Source organism: Polistes canadensis, unplaced genomic scaffold (genome assembly GCF_001313835.1).
Source record: "Polistes canadensis isolate GaletaPanama2010 unplaced genomic scaffold, ASM131383v1 scaffold_19, whole genome shotgun sequence".
In the NCBI taxonomy this organism is placed as follows: Eukaryota; Metazoa; Arthropoda; class Insecta; order Hymenoptera; family Vespidae; genus Polistes; species Polistes canadensis.
Genome location: NW_014569566.1, coordinates 719,685 through 740,205, shown reverse-complemented (window position 1 = coordinate 740,205; position 20,521 = coordinate 719,685). Strand labels below are relative to the sequence as shown.

Here is a 20,521-nt window from a genome sequence, read left to right as displayed (position 1 = left end):
TGTGCACGGACGAATGCACGATGCATATGTATAAAATACACCACCCTCTTGTTTCGATATAGATAAGAACGAGGGTAGAGTAACGAAGGAAGAGGGGGGGGGGGGGGTAGAAAAAGAAAGTTAAAAGTTGACTGAATCGTCTGTTAAAAGAAATAATAATAATAATAATAATAATCGAAAAGTAAAAAAAAAATAAAGGGGATGTTTTTATATTTCTATCTGGCATTTTTTTTTATTTCTTTTTCTTCATCATCATCATCATCTTTCGTTCATATTTTCTTCCTCTCTATCTCAAGTTTAGTTCCGTATCAAAGAACATATAAAACGACACTTTCCTCCTCCTCCTCTTTACCCCACCTCAACTCACCCTCCCTCCCACAATACAAGCTCACAACTTTCACTTCCACATTGCTACTACTCCCACATTGGTTTGCGCTAGATAGTAGTCCATAGCACACAACTGGCAAAAGAAAGAAAATAGAGAAAGAAAGAAAGGAAGAAAAAAAGGAAAAAAAAGAAGAAGACAGACAATCAAACGGAGAAAGAGGGGGAGGGAGAGAGAGAGAGAGAGAGAGAGAGAGAGAGAGAGAGAAAAAGGAGAACAGGATGGCGAACATATTTTCGCCAAGGGAGAAAGATAAACTATGTATTTTTCTCTCTACTATTGCGATAGCACCTTGCGTGCGATTGGTCACGGGTGCACGAACACGAACGATTGTCGTTCGACAAGAAAAGAAATCGATCAGAGGGCGATCCGCCAATTTCTCTTACGCTTTTATATATATATATGTGTGTGTGTGTGTGTATTATATCCTTTGTAATTTACTTCGATAGACGATTAATCCAACATCGTACCTTATTTCGAGATTAATACATGTGTGTGGGTGGTATATTATATCGATTGCAATCTCCTCTTAGTATTTCTTACTTGTCAATGGGATATAAAATGATAGAAAACTGGTTATTATTACTTCTTCTTCCTTATTACCGTTGACGGTAAAACGACGTTTAAGAAATTTCACACAAAGAGATTTTCTTTATTTTATATATAATTATTTATAAATATAATATTATTTTTTAGATTTACTTTTTTTATTGGCAAACTCGACTCGGTAATATGTCAACGGTTATATATATAAAAAAGAACATTATTTAAATGCAATTACGTGTTTAATTAATTAAAAATATGTAATAGGAGAGAATATACATAAATACCGAGTATATTAACACTTTACTGACCGATTGCCTATTAATCGGCTTTTGTATTGCCAACGTTTACCGAACAATCGCTTTTGTTGCATTGTTTGTTATCAACATTTTATTAAATTTAATTATCCTATCCTGTAATATGCTGTATATCCTAATATATCCTGTAATAACAGAAAGCGGAAAATTCTCTCCGAACATATGAAACGCACAGATATTCTCCCATGCGCTAGTGTAAACCGAAAAACAGCGGTCGTTTGAAAGTATCTGCGGTTGAGCGGCCGGTGTTAAAATAATTAATTATTAAGACAAGACAATAGAAAAGTTCATTATTATACAGCATTTAAAAAAAAAATGATAGAAGAACACAAAATCGAATATTAAGAACAAAACAATAAAATAAATCTCCTCCTAGGGGAGGATTCAATTTCGAGCTCTCTCTTTCGATGGGCCTTGGACAACGGAGAGCGGGGAGTTGAGGAGGGCCTTCTCTTTCCGGGACTCTCTCACGGAGGCGTGGGCCTACTCCTCCCCCCCTTCCTTGACCCCTCCTTAACAGTTCGAACAACTCGAAGAAGTAAGTAAGCCCAAGGGGAAAGTAGAACGGTCGCGAGCGCGAACAAGCGGTTTGTTTCTCCGTCGTATTGAGAGTTCTCTCTCGCCGGTGAAAACGAGGAAGTTAGGTGAAAACCACCCATACAACACTAAAGCGAAACCACATAATTACACGCGAGTACTCTCGCGACCGAACACGACGACCGACCGACCACCACGAGAGGAGAGGAGAGTGGAGTTCGTTCGCGCGTTCGTTTCGTTGCCAAATCAGCCCTGAGAACGATACTTCACGTGTTACGTCGACTTTCTACCCCCCTTTTCCCTCCCCCTCCCCGTGCCACCCTGCCCAACACTCGTCTGGCTGGCTAGCTGACTATCTATCTATCCGTCTGTACCCCTCCACCTCTGTTTGCAACTCCAATATTCTACTCGAGTTTATATTCTTTGCCAAAGTATAGTTATATATCGTGCTAAAAAAATCGTTTCAGAAGAGAAAAAGTATGGTTTTTTTTTTTATATACGAGATAAAAAGGTTAGACACAGACAGACGGTAACGTTTGATATCTCTGATGGTAACGTCAATTAAAGATGGCGTCGGTTCATACTCCTCCATATTTGTATTTCCTTTTTTTTTTTACTTCAATTGAAACGAAATGGCGTCTCTTGTTTAATATCTCTCTATATAATTTTGTAATTGTATATTAATTTATATTGTAAAAAATGTGAGATGAAATATAAGTAAAGTAATGATAAGATATTGTAAAAAAAAAAAACTTTATATGTTGTGCAATAAAAATCTGATTAGATATAGAATTTATATTGTACACATTTATTTGTATGTGTGTGTTTTTACTCTGTATTAATATAAATTCAATATATATTCTACAATTTTATTTATTATTATTATTATTATTATATCACTATTTCTTTACTATTAAGAATAATGATAAAATGAAAGTCTAACAACACTCCCCTCCCTCCACCGAGGCCAAAAAATCTAATTTTATTAGCCAATTACACACGACACTCGCTGGCTAATTTTGTTAAAGTCGAGATATAATCTTGTATAATAGTTTTAGCTGACACATTTAAGATTACTACCACGGTGTATTATTATTATTATTATTAGAAGAATAAATAAATACGGGTTGGTGTGCGTTGGAACGACTAAGAATGGATTGAAACTTTCGCTCGATAAAATTCCTTCTTTCTTTCTTTCTTTCAATCAATCCTTTTTATTCTTATTATTCCCCCCCCCCAACCATCTTATTCGTCTTTTTCTTCCAATGTCCTGTTAGTGTGCCTGCCTGCCTGCCTGCCTGCTGCTTGCTTGCCTGGATAGTTTTCCCGGAAACGAGTCTCGTACTACAGAATATTGAAATTCTCTCTCTCGATCTCTCACGAGAATAGATTTCCGCGAATGGTGTGGGACATAGTCATTTCAGATTCCCGGCGAGGAGAACTTTCCCCCATATAGATACACTCCTCCTACGTATATATATGTAAATGTATATACTCGTATATGTATGTATATATATATACATCTATATTTCTAGAGAAAAAGAAAGAGAGAGAGAGAGAGAGAGAGAGAGAGAGATTCTCTATACTCGAGTTCACCATTCCGTTTTCCCTCAGACGTTAACAGATACATTCTTTATGAAAAGAACGGAATTATCCGTCTTTCTTCTTCACTTTTTTTTTCTCCTCGAAGTAAAGTTCGAATAAAATCGCGTTACTTTCCTTTCAATCCACCACCACCACCACTACCACCACCATCAACAACACACACTATCGTCACCATCACCATATCATCATCCCTTTGGTCTTTACATATTTTATTTCTTCTCTGATTTGTTTTTGAAAGAAATTTAAAAGTAAAAGTAGAAGGTAACGGTTAATGTATAGAAAAACGGGGAATGATAGAACAGACGTTATATAACACACCACCACCACCACCACCCCTTATCATTCTCTTGCATTTGAATAATTTAATAGTTTTGGATTTTCTTTTTTTTAACTACTTTTTTTCCCTTCCGTTGTTCTTCAAATTCATGACGATCATCAACCTCTCCCTCCCTCCCACCCTCTTGGAATGCGGAATACAAAAATAAAAAAAAATACCGATTAACTATCATCGTCAAACTCGTTGAAAATGAACACATTTGCGAGTAAAATTGGATGGGTTGGAGGGGGCTGCGTAATGTAACAAATTGATAGATACTTGATAAAGGGGATGAGGTTTGTTAAGGGTGTCGTGTCGTAGTCCGTAGTTAAATCGCAGTTTAATTTCACCGAGAAGTAGTTTTAGAACTATCGGCAGCAGGCGTGTCATCCGGTTTAGAATTTCACCCCCCTCTTTTCCCCTCCTCCTCCTCCTCCTACTCTGTGCTTCACATCTTTTAGTATTCAAGGGAATACCGAAGTGGAAACCACGAGTTTCAGGTAACGTCGGAGGACGAGGTATCTACGAAGAAAGAAGAAGAAGAAGAAGAAGAAGAAGAAGAAGAAGAAGAGGAAGGAGGAGGAAAATATCGCGTTCGTGTCATTTTCTCTCTTAGATGGTATGAAATATTTTCCTTATCTCTTTTTCATTGTTCTTAGAGAAATTTAATATGAAACACATAAATACAATGAATAATTAATTCGATATATTTGACGCGTGTACCTTGATAAACCGGTTATTCATAATTTAACGATATAATATATATAATTGTGTTAAGTTAAAGTATTAAAAATTTTAAGAACAAGTGATGTATATAGATTTACATTAATTTAAACGATATCTATAAATTTATCCTTAGAATTTGTTAATAATTGCATATAAGTGTGCACACGCCTGTATGCAAATGTATGTGGGATACACCATCGAGTATTTTTGATATACGTTTACGCGGAAAATTATGGAAATAAAAAAAGATAACACAATTTCTATTGTATTTTTAAGATTTACATTTTTTATAACCTCTAGAGAGAGAAAAAAATATGAACGATAATATTTAATCGATGTTAATAACTTGCATATTTTTAAATGACCACAAGGTAAACCCTTAAAACACAATCGATTTTAATATAAAAATTATTAGTAGTAGTAGTGGTGGTGGTAGTAGTGGTGGTGTAGTAATTGTAATAATAGTAAAAGTAGATGAAGAAAATAACGACACCAAAGAACGATGAGAGAACTTAAAGAGAAGTCAAGGCTGACGCTTGCTTGCTTGCTTGCTTGCTTGCTTGCCGCGAGTTGAGCATGATAAGACAAAGGCTAACTCTCTTCAAGGCCATCACACGGCTTGGCTTTACGTACGTTTTGCACGCGTCGAAGTTGTCGTTGTCGTAGTCGTCATCTTTCTTTCTCTCTCTCTCTATCTCTCAATTTATTTTCCTACCTTCCTCTTTTCATATTTTCAACATTGAATACAATATAACACAAAACTACAAGAATAACGAAATGTATAATAGTTGAAAACAATAAGTGTAACGTAAGAGATACTTAAAAGCTCCTTGAGGGATACTCCGAACAAGTAGACTACCTTGTCGGATTCAAGGATTCCATTGGATTTCTGTAACCAAGAGAAAAGAACAAGAACAAGAATGGCATTTAATAATCGTTCGAAAATATCATCGAGACAAACAACAACTATTCCAGTCTTTCTCTTATATTTCTATTAACTCCCCCACCCCCACCCACCACTACCACCACCACCACCACTACTACCACCTCTTGTTCTTCAGGGCCATAAGAGAGTAGATAATAATAACAAACAAAAAATTGGATAAAAATCTGAAATGTGAATAGAAAGAAACGTGATGGCTGACAGATTACTTGAAGCATACTATTTTCTCTTAAGGGGGATCAATGTCATTAATACCAAACACACGTGATTAACGTTCGATCGATTCACCTTTCTTCATTATGTAAAAGCGAATATAAGCAACTCAACGTAACGACAAACAAACGACTAGCATGTGCATGTGCATGTGCACGCGAGTCTCGTTGCTTCCGCGTCAACTGGAAAGAACGTATGTTTTGCGAGTGAGGAGGAAGAAGAAGTAAGGGAGGGAAAGAGGGGAAGAAAGGGGTAGAGGGAGGAGGAGGAGGAGGAGGTTATGTCTGAAACATCACTCTTCACTCTCAGCAGAGATATATTTCCAACTATCGAGCTATGATATTTTTCTTTTCCGATTTAACGACGTCGTCAACATAACAACGTGACACGCATGTTTGTTCTACTGTTTCTAATGCAACACGAGAAGGAACAACAACACGATGATACAAATAATAAATTTTCAAACGTCACGTTTAACATCTTGTTTTAAATATCAGCTAAGTTAGCTAGCTAGCTAGCTAGCTAGCTATTACACGAAGGAATTTGTCCTTTCAATAAGAAGAATTTAATTGTTAGAATTGATTTATCGAATTATATAGGTAATTATTAAACGATTCAAATTGTTTATTTACTTGTCTTTCCCCCTCCACTCCCCCCCGCCACCTATTTGATTCGATTTAATTCTATTATAGATACGATAATATACGCGTATTATATAGATTGTTGGACTTGAACTCCTTCTTCCTAACTAATAAGAAAACTAGGCTCACTCAGTAAGGGCCCATCTGGAGGGAGCGGACCTCGCAAATTGGCCGTGAGGCCCAAGGTCGTCCGGTATATCCCACGTACCAGGGCACTGGCCCTGCTATGCTGTTCTGTGCTGTGCTTTGCTTTGCTTTGCTCTGGCAAAACGAGTCGGGGTACAGGGAGCTGTAATATAATCGAGCTTCTAAAGAAAAGATTTAGAAAGATGTGAATATGATGGTAAACTAAAAGTTTCTCTAGAAGAGATCAAGGATGAAGAGAAAACAAAAACAAAAAAAAACAAACTGGTGTGTGTATACTTATGTACGCAAGTAAGAAGTTATGTACTTCTTTACCGTACCAAAACGAATCATAACCTCAATAACCTCGAAAATAACTTCAATATGCGCGCGCATCGTAAATATCGATAACTTCGTGGTGTCGATTTTTCGGTCGCATTTAACCTCACTTTCCAAAACGCGCCAAAAGAAATATAACTTCAAAAAAAGATCTTAAAAAGGAGTAATCATTGAAATATATGAAATATTTGATCCGATATTAAACAGAAACTATTATTTTCTATATTTATTCTTCGATTATTCATTTGTTTGTGTCTTCTTCATTCGACCCTTTTTATTATGTTCATCATGTGACGTTGCATTAAAAGAAAAAGAGAAAAATAATATAAGCACGGTTTTTAATATCTAAAAAAAGAAAGAAAGATATATATATCGACTTAACGAAGTCAACAAACATGGAACGAACCGAGCCAAAGCTATTGTTTTTTCCTTCTTCTTCTTCTTCTTCTATTGGGGGAGTTCAAAGTTTAATTCGGGTTAATTACAGGAGAATGAAATTTTCCGTGGAATACGACGTAGAGAAAGAAAGAAATAAAGAACAGGGAATTAGTTTTTATATTTAAACTATGTTATTATATACCAAAACCACTATCACATTCGGTGCTTCTGCTGCTGCTGCTGTTGATGTTGCTTTTATCGACCAAGCAAGGGAATAAAAGAGAAAGAAAGAGAGAGAGAGAGTGAGAGAGACTATAAAAAAAAAAAAAAAAAAAAAAAAAATTCCGAGTCTCCACGCAACGTTGGAGAAATTCCAAAAGGCATATCGGCGAAGGTCTTTTCCAAAAGACCTTTCTTAGAAGCTGCGGCAGAGACTGCGGTCACGAGACGACTCCTATATGCCGGGACACGACGTGGTAATAAATCTACCCCCTCCTCCCAACCCCACCCCACCCTTCCACACCCCTCAAATTTTTTTTTTTATATTCTTTTCGTCGTACCCTAATAACAAAGACGATCGTCGATATTCAAAGTCACGGCCAGTTCTTTTTTTTTTCCATTTTAATATTTTGCAGTCATAATTTTGTGCGAAATGAAAAGAAAAGAACAAAAAAGAAAAAATACTTATAGTTACGTTTATGAAAATTATTATTTAATGGGAAGAGAATATTTTGTCGATTAGATTCGAATCGAGTAATAAATTAATATTCATATACGTAATATATATACATGATCAAAAACAAAGTTAATTGATTTTTTGTGAAGTAGGGGCGGGGGGAGGGAGGATTGTGCTAACGCATAATTCATATCACGAATATCGAATTATCGTTAATTTGCGGAATACAATTTTACCAAATGAAATTTAAAAAGAGAAACTTCTCGATGCGCAAATGAACACGCAACAATACGCAATTGCGAAATTTAATGGGAAAAGTTAAAGAGTTAATTGAATAATTGGATCAAAGTGATATAATAATTTTAAATAATAAAAAAGAAAAATCAAATGAGCGTATACATTTCGAAAAAAAAAAGAAGAAAGAGAAAACTAAACTATTTTCACCCATTATTTATGCTACCCAAATTAGTCAGTCAGTCAGTCAGTCGGCTTATGAAGGAGAACGAATAATACACTTTGAAAAGGATTTATCCAATAAGGAAAAAGCTCCGAGGAAGGGACAGGCTGTTACTAGTGAAGTTGCCGTGTTTGGATTGGTCGATTGCTGGCAACGAGTTGAGGGGAGGGGCCATCAAGGAAAAGAGAGCTTTAGTTACATAAATGGCGCCCTTTTAAAGCGACTAATAAAGAGAGAGAATTTCTTTTTAGGGCGTGCCTAAAATCTTTAGTGGAAGAAAAAAAAAATTTTTTAAAACAAAAAGAAAACCAAAGAAGAGTATTATTATATGGGATAAGGAGACAGAAACCAATAAACGAGCGAAAAATTAAAGAAGAAAATAAGGAAGAAAAAGCGTGCTAGCGTTCAATAAAGAAAGAAACTTTAAAGTTAAAAAGGGGAAAAGGAGAAGAAGAGAAGCAGAAGAGGGGAAAGTGGGGTGGGGCAGGGCAAGGGGAAGCAATACCAAGAAGAAGAAGAAGAAAAAGTAGTTCCATCGTGCAAGGACGTTTCGTGGAAGTCGTCGTCGTCGTCGTCGGGGCTCCCTTAGAGAAACCTTCAGCGAGTTTTGCATTCCGTGGAACTCGCCTGCTGCTGCTGTTGCTGCTACTCACCTATACCTTCCAGGTGAAGTCAGACGCTGACGCAAAGAAAGAGAAAGAGAAAGAGAAGAAAAGAGTTAGCGATACAAGTAAAGAAAAAGCTTTAGGAAAAAAAAAAAAAAGAAAGGTAAATCTAAAGTTTTTTTTTGTTGGGAGACAATAAAAATGGTGAGAAATAAAAAAGAAACAACATAAATGGAGTAGGAAGGAAGGAAGGAAGGAAGAAAGGAAGGAAAAAAACGAATCCCAAAAAGTGACAATTACATACCCAAACATATCTTTCCCATTCCCTTTAAGCACCCTGTCGAGACCCTGATGGATTCGACACCCCTAAACCTCATCCAACCCTACTATTCTTTTTCCCTTTTATATATATCTTTCACTCTTTTACATTTACACTACACGTGTATACCTTAACTTCATAGTATTTTTAGTATACGTATATTCTAGCTTATATATGTGTGTGTTATAATACGGTTTATACCACCACCACCACCTCGTCTTTTGTGGTTGTGACTTTATTTCATCGAGAGTACTGGACGACATCGATTGGCCTCGCTTTTTCTTTTCTTCTCTTTTTTTTTTTCGTTTTCTTCCCTATCTCTTGCTCACTCATATTATTATTTTTCTTTTCTTTTTTTTTGTGATCTATAATAATAAAACACACATACTTGACGTAATTGATAAATGAAATCAATGGACACGTTGACGTGTCCTCGTTTGACGTAAGCATTTTTTTTTTTTGTTCTCGGAACTTAATAATATACTCAACCTCGAAATTTGAGATTACGATCGTTACTCTATTATACTTGATACAATTTATATACGACCAACTGTCGAATATAACACGTGTGAATTGTATGTATGTGCGTTAATATATATATATATATAAAAATATATATGTGTGTGTTTGAAGGTAGAAATACACAAGTGCATTATTTTATCGGTCAAGCTGTTATTAACGTAGTTCTTCAGATAATCGACGAACTTCTAATATAATCTAATCGATCTAATAAGTTTCTTTTTTCTTTAACAAAAAGAGAGAGAGAGAGAGAGAGAGAACGTGTAATATAAGATAAAATGAATAAAAATGATGAAGAGATTAAATAAATAACGACCTTTACGAGATTTCTTCCTACGTATAAGAAAGCTTTAATAGAAGGGGAAAAGGAGGAGGAGGAGGAGGAGGAGGAGGAAGGGGTAGAGAAGGAAGAGGAGGAGGAGGAGGAAGAGGTGCTCGATGTGATAACAATGCTAGGTCAACTGTTACCGGAATAAAGGACACCGACACCGTATATGCATTTTCTACCTTCGCGTGCATGTTGTGTCACACATGCATGCCGTGTATATAAGTTTGTGTACGTACCTCTTTCTCTGTGTATGTGTGTGTGTATTCATGTGTCGTAAGAAGGAAAAAAAAATGATGGCGCACAGTATTACGATAACATCGGACAAGGTCGATGATTTTCCGACTCATTTAACGCCATGTTGTTGATTATCTATTATTACTATTAATACAAAGAGACGATGACGATGACGAATATAATCAACATAATTAATAAATTTGTAATATCTCATTTTCGGAGTTAATAATAAAATTGTGTTTTTTTTTCGAAGTGGGTGGGTGGGGAGGTGGTAATTATAATTTGAAAGCTAATTAAATGAGATAAATCGAACGATGATTTTGTTCATTCTTAACGGTTAACGTATTATATCAATAAAGAGATTAACTTTGAAACGCGTAAATCTTTATTACGAGTCGGGGATCGTAAACCGTCGCAATGAATACACACACACACACATACGTACATTCACATAAATATGGAGGCAGCTATATAAAAAGTATGATTGTGGGAAGTTCAAAAGTATTTCGAATATGGCATAGCTACTGTGTTTTTCTTATATTCGCATATTTATACATGTATTGTATATATATGTACATTTATACACGGTTTTGTTTGAAATCTTTTATTAGCATTTTGTTGGTTGGTTGTTTGAAAAAAAGATCGCGAAATAAATAATAAAATAAATCATACGATATCTATATCAAGTTATAACACAGCTGAGAAAAGATTTTCGAATTGAAATTTGTTTATATCTCGCGCACTTGGATGTGGTTTTGTTGCTACTATTGCTGAATTTTAATGAGATAAGTTTATCGACCAATAATAATTCTCGATAGAGATCGAACGACATATTTATACAAATGTAACGATACGATTGGCTTTAAAAAAGAAGTTCACTTAAATTGAAACTTAACTGAACGAGATTTCGATTGGTTCAAATTTATATGTATAGGAATATCGATTAGGTTTACAAATATATATATATATCGTGGTGATAGTAATTTAGGCTCAACGATATTTTTTAATTTCTTTTTTTCTTAAATTAACGAAGGTCGAAGTTATATCTTTAAAAATGTATTTGGTTGTTACGCAAGATCCGTTATTTATTATCGGCACAGTAGTGGTAAGATGACAATGGAAGATAATACAAAACTTCAATAGCAACTCGATCGAGCTAAGTAATAAACGTTGTCATAGTTGTTTGCCTAGTTGTATATCGGAGCTGTAAAAGGTCGTATGTGATGATTTTTATTCAGTTGACAAAACCTATTTATGTGTACACCTCTAACTCTACTGCTTAACAATTTCTTTTGTAAATTATTTTCTAAAGTCCATTAGCAACAATGTCAAGGCCATCGAATGGTGATCGATCGAAAAGAAAAGAAAAGAATAAAAGATTACAATTCGAACGATTTTGTTTGTAAAAGTAGTTCATCGTTCATTTATAGTCTCTTGGTGAATCACTGCTGTTTTAAACGATAGTAGTACTTTCCTATGTGTCAACAGGAAGTAAATACGAGTAATATGATTCTTGAAGTATAATGCTATATTCGACAAGAGAGGAGGAAGTTATCACACAACAAGGAAAATTTTCTCTATTCCAACAATATTTTCTGATAAAGTTAGAGATTAGAAAATCGATAAGAGAACAGATTAGAATACAAGCTGGGGAAAAACGTATAATTGTGAATTGAAAATAAAAAAAAAAAAAAAAAAATATTCAAACATAAATAATTTGTTGTCCTTAACTAAATTGAATATCTAAAATTAATTCAATCTTATTATGGGGTTCTGAATATTTTTCCTATCACACGTTAATGGAACGTGCAATCGCGTTATTCGATCGGTAAGGAACGTTGACCAATGGAAGGGCTACCTCCTACCTAGTCACAGATCGAAAGAAATTCTAATCGCTAAGTCTTGTCACGAAGTGGCCGTATATACAAGAAGCTAGCTAGCTAGCTAGGTTCCTTGCAAGCTAGCAAGCAACCTAGCCATTTTGTTACGGCCAGGCTGGGATGTAGAAAAGAACACGATTACCTCGATCGATTTCTCGAACTTTTGAATTTCAAATGTTCCCGCGCCCTTCCTTCAAACTGGAATACAACTAGAATAATCTTTCGCAAATTACCATACGTTTTTTTTTTAACACGTATTACAAATATTAAAAAACAAAAAACATATATCTCTTATAGATATATAAAACTTATTTTAAAATTAGGAAAAATAAAGACAATAGCAAATCCATATCTAAAAAATTCGATTCAAACGAATTGAGAATTAATTTGTAATAAAATAATGTTTAAAAAAAGATAGAGAAGGATAATCGAATAAAATAGATATTTTTGAAGGTAGTATATATTATTTATATAGAAAATAAACGGAAGAACGCGGTTTTCATCTTTCAAATTCCAACGGAATAGTATTCAGGGTCAAATGCGTTCGCATGAAAGCAAATCGTCGAACCATGACGGAGCCCGCATCCGTTAAAAGGCTCGGACTCGACATAAAAAGGTGTATTAACCTTGCATTCGGTTTCTTTGGATAGACATGACGACGATGACCATCACACACAACCACCACCACCATCAATAATCACATTGACTTGACCAAGAACTTTGTTCCGAGTTATGAGCATAAGAAAACAAGAGAGAGAAAGAAAGAAAGATAAAGATAGATAGATAAGATAGATAGAGAGGGGACGATGAAACGATAATGCAAAAAAGACGATGAAGAAAATATGGGTGTGGGGGTGGGGCGAGGGGGGTAGGAGGAAGAAGAGGAGAACAATGGTTGCTGCGTTAACCCGATCACCGAAAATTGAGCTCCCGTTTCCCTCCACCACTCCTCCCTCATACCCCTCACCCAACATGTTCATTTCAGTCGAGAGCTAGTGCACATACATTTACATATACACGTATATATACATATACCAGAGGAACACGCATGGCAAGCACATACAAGAGAGGGTGGCCGAGGGGGATGGAAGAGGTGTATATATATTCGTAGCAGGGCCGGTCGTTGACCGCCTATCGAACCACCGCTAATCTCTTGACGGAACCATTACTATGTCATTGTACGATTCCCATTATCATTCGAAGGATAACATTGTAGATATTTTGTTATCCAAATGCCGAGAAAAGAAAATCTCATTTTTGCAATATCGCGATCACACGTTATAATAAAAGGAATAATAAATGAAATTGTTCATTTTTAGGCACTAGACATGTTTTCTTTTTTTTCCTTCTTCTTCTTTTTCTTTTTTTTTTCTCCCGGTCGTTTAACGTTCTTGCAAAGATAATATCACAACACTTATAGATGATTTGAAAATAGCAGCGTACCACCACCGGCGTGTGTGTGTGTGTGTATATGTGTGTGTATGTATCTTATAGGGTCCAACTAGGGTCTCGCGTTTAAAAATTTTCGTGCAAACCTAATCGATGGAAACAAAATTACTTGATGCATTATTGAACGAATAAATAATACGATGTATATTAAAAAAAAAAAGAAAAACGAACAAGAAAAATAATTAAAAACACTTATGAAATATATTAAAAAAAAAAAAAAAAACAAAAAAAAAAACAAAAAAAAGAAAAGTTTTGATTGGGCATTATAAAAGGCGTGACGTGTGAGTTTTTAGTCTAGAAGGAGAAGAGGGTAGATGAAGGATATGGGAGAGACGAAGGAGGAGAGGAGTTTAGTGGGGTTGGACGGGATAGGGGAAAAGCGGAGAAGAAGGGGGGTCAACAGGCCCTGCCCTCGCAGAACAGACGAAGGCCAACCAACGTAGAAGAGGAGACGGAAGCAGCAGCAGCAGCAACCTAGGTTGCCTGGTTGGTTTCGTTTGTTGCTTCAATGGTTGAACAATTACTCTATTGCTATTAAAAAATAATGATTATTAAAATATATAATGATTAAATATGCGTACCGCGCGAGTGCCATCCTGGCAAAAGATGATTCGGGTCCTCTTGAAGAAAAAATACTATCCTGAGTACCAAAGACCACAAATATTACTTTCTTTTTTTCACTTTCTTCCACTGGACACATGCGCGCAAAATAATACTATTCCTTATGGAACACGGCTTTGTTTTCTTCTCATAATAAACTTCTTCGTTTTGATTAAAAAAAAAAAATAATAATAATAATAATAATAATACAAGAAAAATCGATGTGTGACGGTGATTAATAATAATTTAAAAAAAAAAAAAAATGAAATAAAAAAGGATTAGCGGCTGTTCTCCTTCTACTACTAGTTTATATTATATATGTATATATATATATATATATATTTTTTTTTCTCTCTTTCTCCTTCCTTTTCCTTTTAAGGGACGAGGACGACCAGTGGATTTCTCCTTCCTTTTCTTTTCCTCTCTCTTCTAACTCGCGCACGCACGCACGCACGCACGCACACACGTTCGACTTTTAATAAATCGCCTTGGGATGGTGGTCGTCGGTCTACGGTCGGTCGACGAGTGTGTACTTTTATCTTTCCACTTCCTTTTTCTTCTTCAATTCTTTTTCTTCCGTCAACGCCCCTCTTTCTTTCCTTCCTTCCTTCCTTTCTTCTATACTTCGTACGCGCACTTATTACCACAGTAATTTCACTACAAGTGTCTTTCTTAGGGGTGTGTGTATATATATATATATATATATATATATTTATATGTATGCGTACACACACTCAAGTATTAATTCTGTTAGCTAATGCGAAAAGAAAAAAAAAAATGAAAGGATGAATCTTTCGTGACACAGGTTCGTTCATCCAACTACATATTCCGTGTAGAGGCAACGAGAAAAACGAGGACGAACTGCGAGATGATATTCCAAAAGAGAGAGAGATCTTTACTCTACCATGGACAACAGGAGAATAAAGGAGAAGCTTTTGGAAGGACGATGTTATAGAATTTCACTAGAAGGGAAAAGAAGTATTTCAAAGGTAAAGAAGAAGGGATATAGGGGGGAGAGGAGGGTAAGAAAGGGACAACATCCAATAGTAAGGGAAAGAAGAAAGGTGGAGAGGGAGATAGAGAAAATAAGGAAAAGAGTAGCGAGGGGAGGAGGAGGAGAGGAGAGGAGAGGAAAAGAAGAGAAGAAGAAGAAGAAGAAGAAGACGCACAGCTGCGATTGTGAACCTTACTCCGGCAGCTGGCCACCATCGACTGGTACTACCTCGTGTACGCGTTATTAAAGAGCGGCTGTTCTCTCTCTCTCTCTTTCTCTTTCTGTATATATATATGTGTGTCTGTGTACTCTGCCTTTTGAGACACAACCTGTGTGTGAGAGAGTTTCTAGTCTCCCCTCCCCACCGACAGAGAGACGGTGCCCGCCACTCACCACCCTAACCGATTCCAACCACGACGCTGGCTCGACTGAACCGAGAAACTGAGCTTGCTCTTTGCCCCACCAACAAGCTTACCACTCGGTCGTTTACGTTATCACTCGGATACCTTCGACGGTACTCGCCTAGACGTTCGGCTAATTTCGCTTCGACCTCGTGTACTTCGCCATTCTCGAACACAGCTCGCGCAACGAACGTTGACGAAGACGGGTGAAGCCAAGGTTCCTCCTCCGTTCTGCGTCGACGCCGTGTTGCTGCTGCTGCTGCTGCTGCTGCCACTTTGCTCTGTTCTACTATACTCTGCTCTGCTTTGATTTGCTCTGTGTCTTATGTCTATACGAATAAATTGTCCTCTTCTCTTCTCTTCTCTTCTCTTCCTTCTTCCTTTATCCTCTCCAATATCATCATTATTATTATCATTATTATCATCGTCATGTTCCTTGATCTTTATTAAAAACTAACCGTCTTGACAAAATACGATGCCTCTTTTTATCCTAACCTTGTTTTGTGCTTATATTACTCTGACGTCTTATTCTAATAGATCCAATTATGTAACGTAAACTAATCCAACTTTTTTTTCTATCTCCCTTTTGAAAAAAAAAAAAAATATCACTCAAGAGAGTATACACGACACGCTCGGTCTTATTTTTCTTTTTTTCGTTTTTAATTATTTTTTCCTTGAGCAAGCAAGCAAGCAAGTCAAGCAAGCTGCTGAGCAAACCCTTGCAAGAGGTAAAGGAGGAGGAGGAGGAGGAGGAGGTAATACAATATACACACACGCGCGCATCTGTCCTCTTGGAGGGTTTTTTTTTTCTCTCTTCGATGAATTTAGAACGGGTCTCTTCTCTTCCTACGTGCACAGTCGCACCCATTGTGCTCAGCCCGAATCAATGTCACCCATTTTATCGACGGTTTTATATGCGATAGGAGATATTGGATTTCATCCTCAACGGCAATAGGTTATTCCTTTTTGCTTATTCTGCGACAAGGTTAACTCGATGTTTCATAAAAATTGATGTTTGAAATAATATCGTCGATGAAAGAATTCTTTTTGAAATAACGGAACACACAAACGATGATTAGTTGATTTTGATTGGTCGATTATCATCAGTTGCATTCTGATTGACCAATCGTTCGTACGTTCGAAGGAGAATCACCGTTTGTTTTTTTTTTCTTTTCTTCTTCATTAAAGTCTCCGGTCATAGCAAAAGATTTCAATAATTAGGAACGTGATATTTACAAGATCCTTTCACGAATGGCAGAGTTAACTGTTTTACAGGGCAAGCGTGAAAGGTCCTTCGATAATCATCGATGATGGGTTACGAGTCACCGGAACTGGAGAATAAACCGATGTTACTACTGTCTCTCTGGTGTGCTGCTGTATCGTCGTCGAATTATAAAAGAAAAAGGGGTCATGAAAATGTTTTATGGGTGTTTAAGGTAGTACTTGGGGGTCGGCGTCAATGGGACCGTGACGTCGTGCCGGAATCACGCACGGTGCTCGTGACATTGTGGGAATAATGTATGTGTGTGTGTGTTGGACGTTCGAAAAAGAAAGGAATACAATTTTCGGTAAATTTCTATTGTATTAAAAAGTCCGCCTTCTTATTTGTGAAAAAACGCGACGAACAAATAAATGTGAAAGAAAAAAAAGTAAGAAGGAACGAAAGATAAAAGAAAGCAGCGTTCTTTTGCATCTTTGTAACTTTAAAACGCAAGAAAAGAGAACAGAAATGGTAAAAAGAAAAAAAAGGAAAAAAAATGCGGATACGTTTGCGTTTTCGAAATAATTTTGAAATTTTCGATAAAAAGTTAAACAGAGAGAGAGAGAGAGAGAGAGAGAGAGAGAGAGAGAGAGAAAGAGGTGAGTTAAACAAGACGGCTGATGTTACTCTTGTGTTGGCCCTCGGGGCGGAGGGTCCCCTTGACCCCCTTTAAAAAAACCGTCCCTGAGTCTCCTCCAGCCGAAAGCACAAGCTGGTTAAAATGTAAACTCTATTTTGCTTTCTCTTTTTCTTCCTTTTCTTTTTCGATATCCTCTTCTCCTCCTTTGTATCTCCACTTCCTTTTTGTTCTTATCTTTCTCTAACCACGTATACATATACTCTCGTTGTATATATGTGGTGTCCTATATTATAAGCCATAGAGACACATACGATAGAATAATAAAACGTTGAAAATAGGAAATAGAAACGATAAAGGCGTTCATTTATTAAATTTGTCAACAAATATGTTTATTAAAACCAAATTAATAATCGACCTATCGTTAATATATTTTTGTGTTTGTTACAAGATAATAAATAAATTCACATAAATCTCACAGGGAATTTTGGACGGTTATTAAATCTTTATGAAAGATTTATTTCGAACCAGTTGTACGCGTTTCGTCCCTTTCTTGGGACTTTATCAGCAACTCGATCGTTACAGTTCACGAGTCAATATACATATTATCTTTTTTTCAGAGTCATACATTTCAACTATACTTAACATTTTACGATACAATTTCTTCCTAAACACCTTTATATTATCACACGTAATTAATTACAAATAAAAATTCCCTGTGAGACTTATGTGAATATTATAATTCTGGACAAGAGTATCGATAAATTAAATAATAAATAAATGTTTGTATTGAGTACATTTTCTATGGACATCGAATATTTGAGAATACCCTCTGTGTAAAATGGTTGGAACCCTTCTTTTCTTGTAATGTCTACAACTACAACTACAACTACGATTACAACTACAACTATACGACAAAGAGACGTAGACGGCGACACGGACGAGAAGAGAAAATCGTGAAGGGAGGTAAAGTTAAGGGAGAAAATAAGGACAATGGGGAAGGGAAATATGCCCTCCGACGAAAAACAACGAGCTTAGGAGGTGCGTGTCGCAAAAGTCGACTACTTGGTATTTGTTAAAATAAGGGGGCACGTAGTACGGGAGACCTTTAACAGAAGAGAAGGAATTCATCCGCGAGAGTTCTAACAGCATAAAATCAGTTCTTGTACTCTCGCTTTAAGAGAATTATCGTATGAGAAAGAAAGAAAGAAAAAGAAAGAAAGAAAGAGAGAGAGAGAAAGCAAGCAACACAGACAACGTAGTTGAAAACGACACACAACGAAGACGAACGTATACAAGAATATATCGTGATGGTTTTGTAATCGAAATTTCTCTTCGTTTCAAATACACGTAAGTACTTACTATCTATCTATCTACCTACCTACCAACTTAACTATCTACCTACTCAATTCGTCCTTCTATGAAAGGTACGTGCTAATTAAAAGAACAAACCACCGAATGAAAGTAGCAGTTTGTAGAAATAAAAGTATTGAGGGTTGCCCCCAGAAAATGTTTGTATCGATTTTATAGACAATTTATTTTACATTCAATATATATATATATAAATCGTTTCTAGAAATGGTAAAACAAATTCATTTGTTCGTCTAACAAATCTTTGAATTCGTTTATTCGTCGATTATATTTCGTTACGAAATTATTTATAAAAGCAAATAAAACAAAAACATAGAAAACAAACAACGATTAACGATAATTATATCGTATAAAAATAATATATATTAATTTCAAATATATGTGTGTATGTTAAATTATAAACCGATTAAAAAACTTTTTCTTCCAAGCAACCCCAACCCCCATAAACAGAATAATAGTAGTGCTCGTAAATACATCGATTTCATTCCTTCTTCTCGAGTTTCACGAGTCAGAAATGGAACTTTTTTTTTCCTTAGACTTCCCTCCCTACTTCAGCTCCCACATTTTTTATAAACGGTTTTCTTTTCAACGCATCTGTGATTTCACCCAGAACGTTAGAATTTTTTTCTATTCTTTTTATTTTTTTTTCTCTCTCTCTCTCTCCCCCATTCTGCCATTCGTAACTTTCTCTCTCTCTCTCTCTTTTCAAAGTCCGAAGTATTACGAACGAAGTATGAACTTTAATAGTCGGCCAATTACGAAACTTCATTGTCGGACGACGAACAGAAAGAAAGAAAGAAAGAGAGAGAGAAAGAGAGAGAGAGAAAGAGAGATGAAGGCCAGAACGTGAATACGTAGTGTCGAGTTTAAATAAAAATTCAACCTCGACTCGAAAGAGTGGCTCTCCTTTTTCTTTTCCCAGCAGCAGCAGGCACAGACAGTAGTTCGTTCTCTTTGTACCCAGTACCACCAACCAGCATCACCAAACCGCACAACCACCACCACCACCATCATCGGCACCGACACAAAAAAACTGTGATGCTTGATTTACGTTACGCAAAGAGAAAGAGAGAAAGAAAGAGAGAGGGAGAGAGAGAGAGAGAGAAAAATAAAAAGAAAAAAGGTGAGCAACCTAACAACGAACGTTTAGATTTTTATAACGCGACAAATTACGATTTAATTCTAGCCTAATTCTTTTCATTAAAATTGTCCTTGCCTTTTACTTAAATCTTTTTATTTACTATTATATATATATATTTATATATCTTCACGCGTTCTCGTGTCCTCGTAAAAATAAATTGATCATTTTTTTTCTTCTTCTTCTTCTGCTTTTTTTTCTATTTCTCGTTTTTATTAGCGCATATAAAAGTATTGCAAAATGAAAAGTATCGGAATGGTGTGTATATATTTTTCGAAACGTTTCACCACGAGAGAGAAAAAGTACTTTATACAGGTCACGTAACTTTCTCGTGGCTTGAGAGTGTGCTCTCTTGCTTACTTGCTTACTTGGTGTTAAGCCTGTTGCTCATCGAACCAAATTAATTCAAACACACACACCCATAGTGTTACATCAGTGTTAATGTGTGCGTGGGTCGCCCATAACGTTGGGGTCATATTAAAATTATTCGGAACATCCTTTCACGACGATTAACATTTCTAATTGTTTTTCTTTTTTTTTTTTTTTTTTTTTTAAATTGATATTGAAAATGATTCGAAAAAGAAGAAACAAAAAAAGAACAAAAACAATAATAACAAAATCATATTCATCCGTTTATATTTTCAAA

General features: G+C 36.0%; 1 protein-coding gene across 5 annotated transcripts in view; it reads right to left on the bottom strand.

Moving 5' to 3' along the window:
- Positions 1 to 14,294, bottom strand: part of LOC106793838 (protein roadkill) — a 24,179-nt gene extending 9,885 nt beyond the window's left edge. For 4 of the 5 annotated variants that reach the window (XM_014761071.1, XM_014761072.1, XM_014761073.1 and 1 more), the window contains exon 1: positions 14,115 to 14,294. In XM_014761071.1, the coding sequence (XP_014616557.1) occupies positions 14,115 to 14,233 (119 nt within the window). In that variant the 5' untranslated portion in view covers positions 14,234 to 14,294. Of the gene's footprint in view, positions 1 to 8,704; positions 8,724 to 14,114 lie in introns of those variants that run through there. The other variant, XM_014761076.1, reaches the window with a different exon arrangement.
- Between the last annotated feature and the right edge of the window lie 6,227 nt (positions 14,295 to 20,521).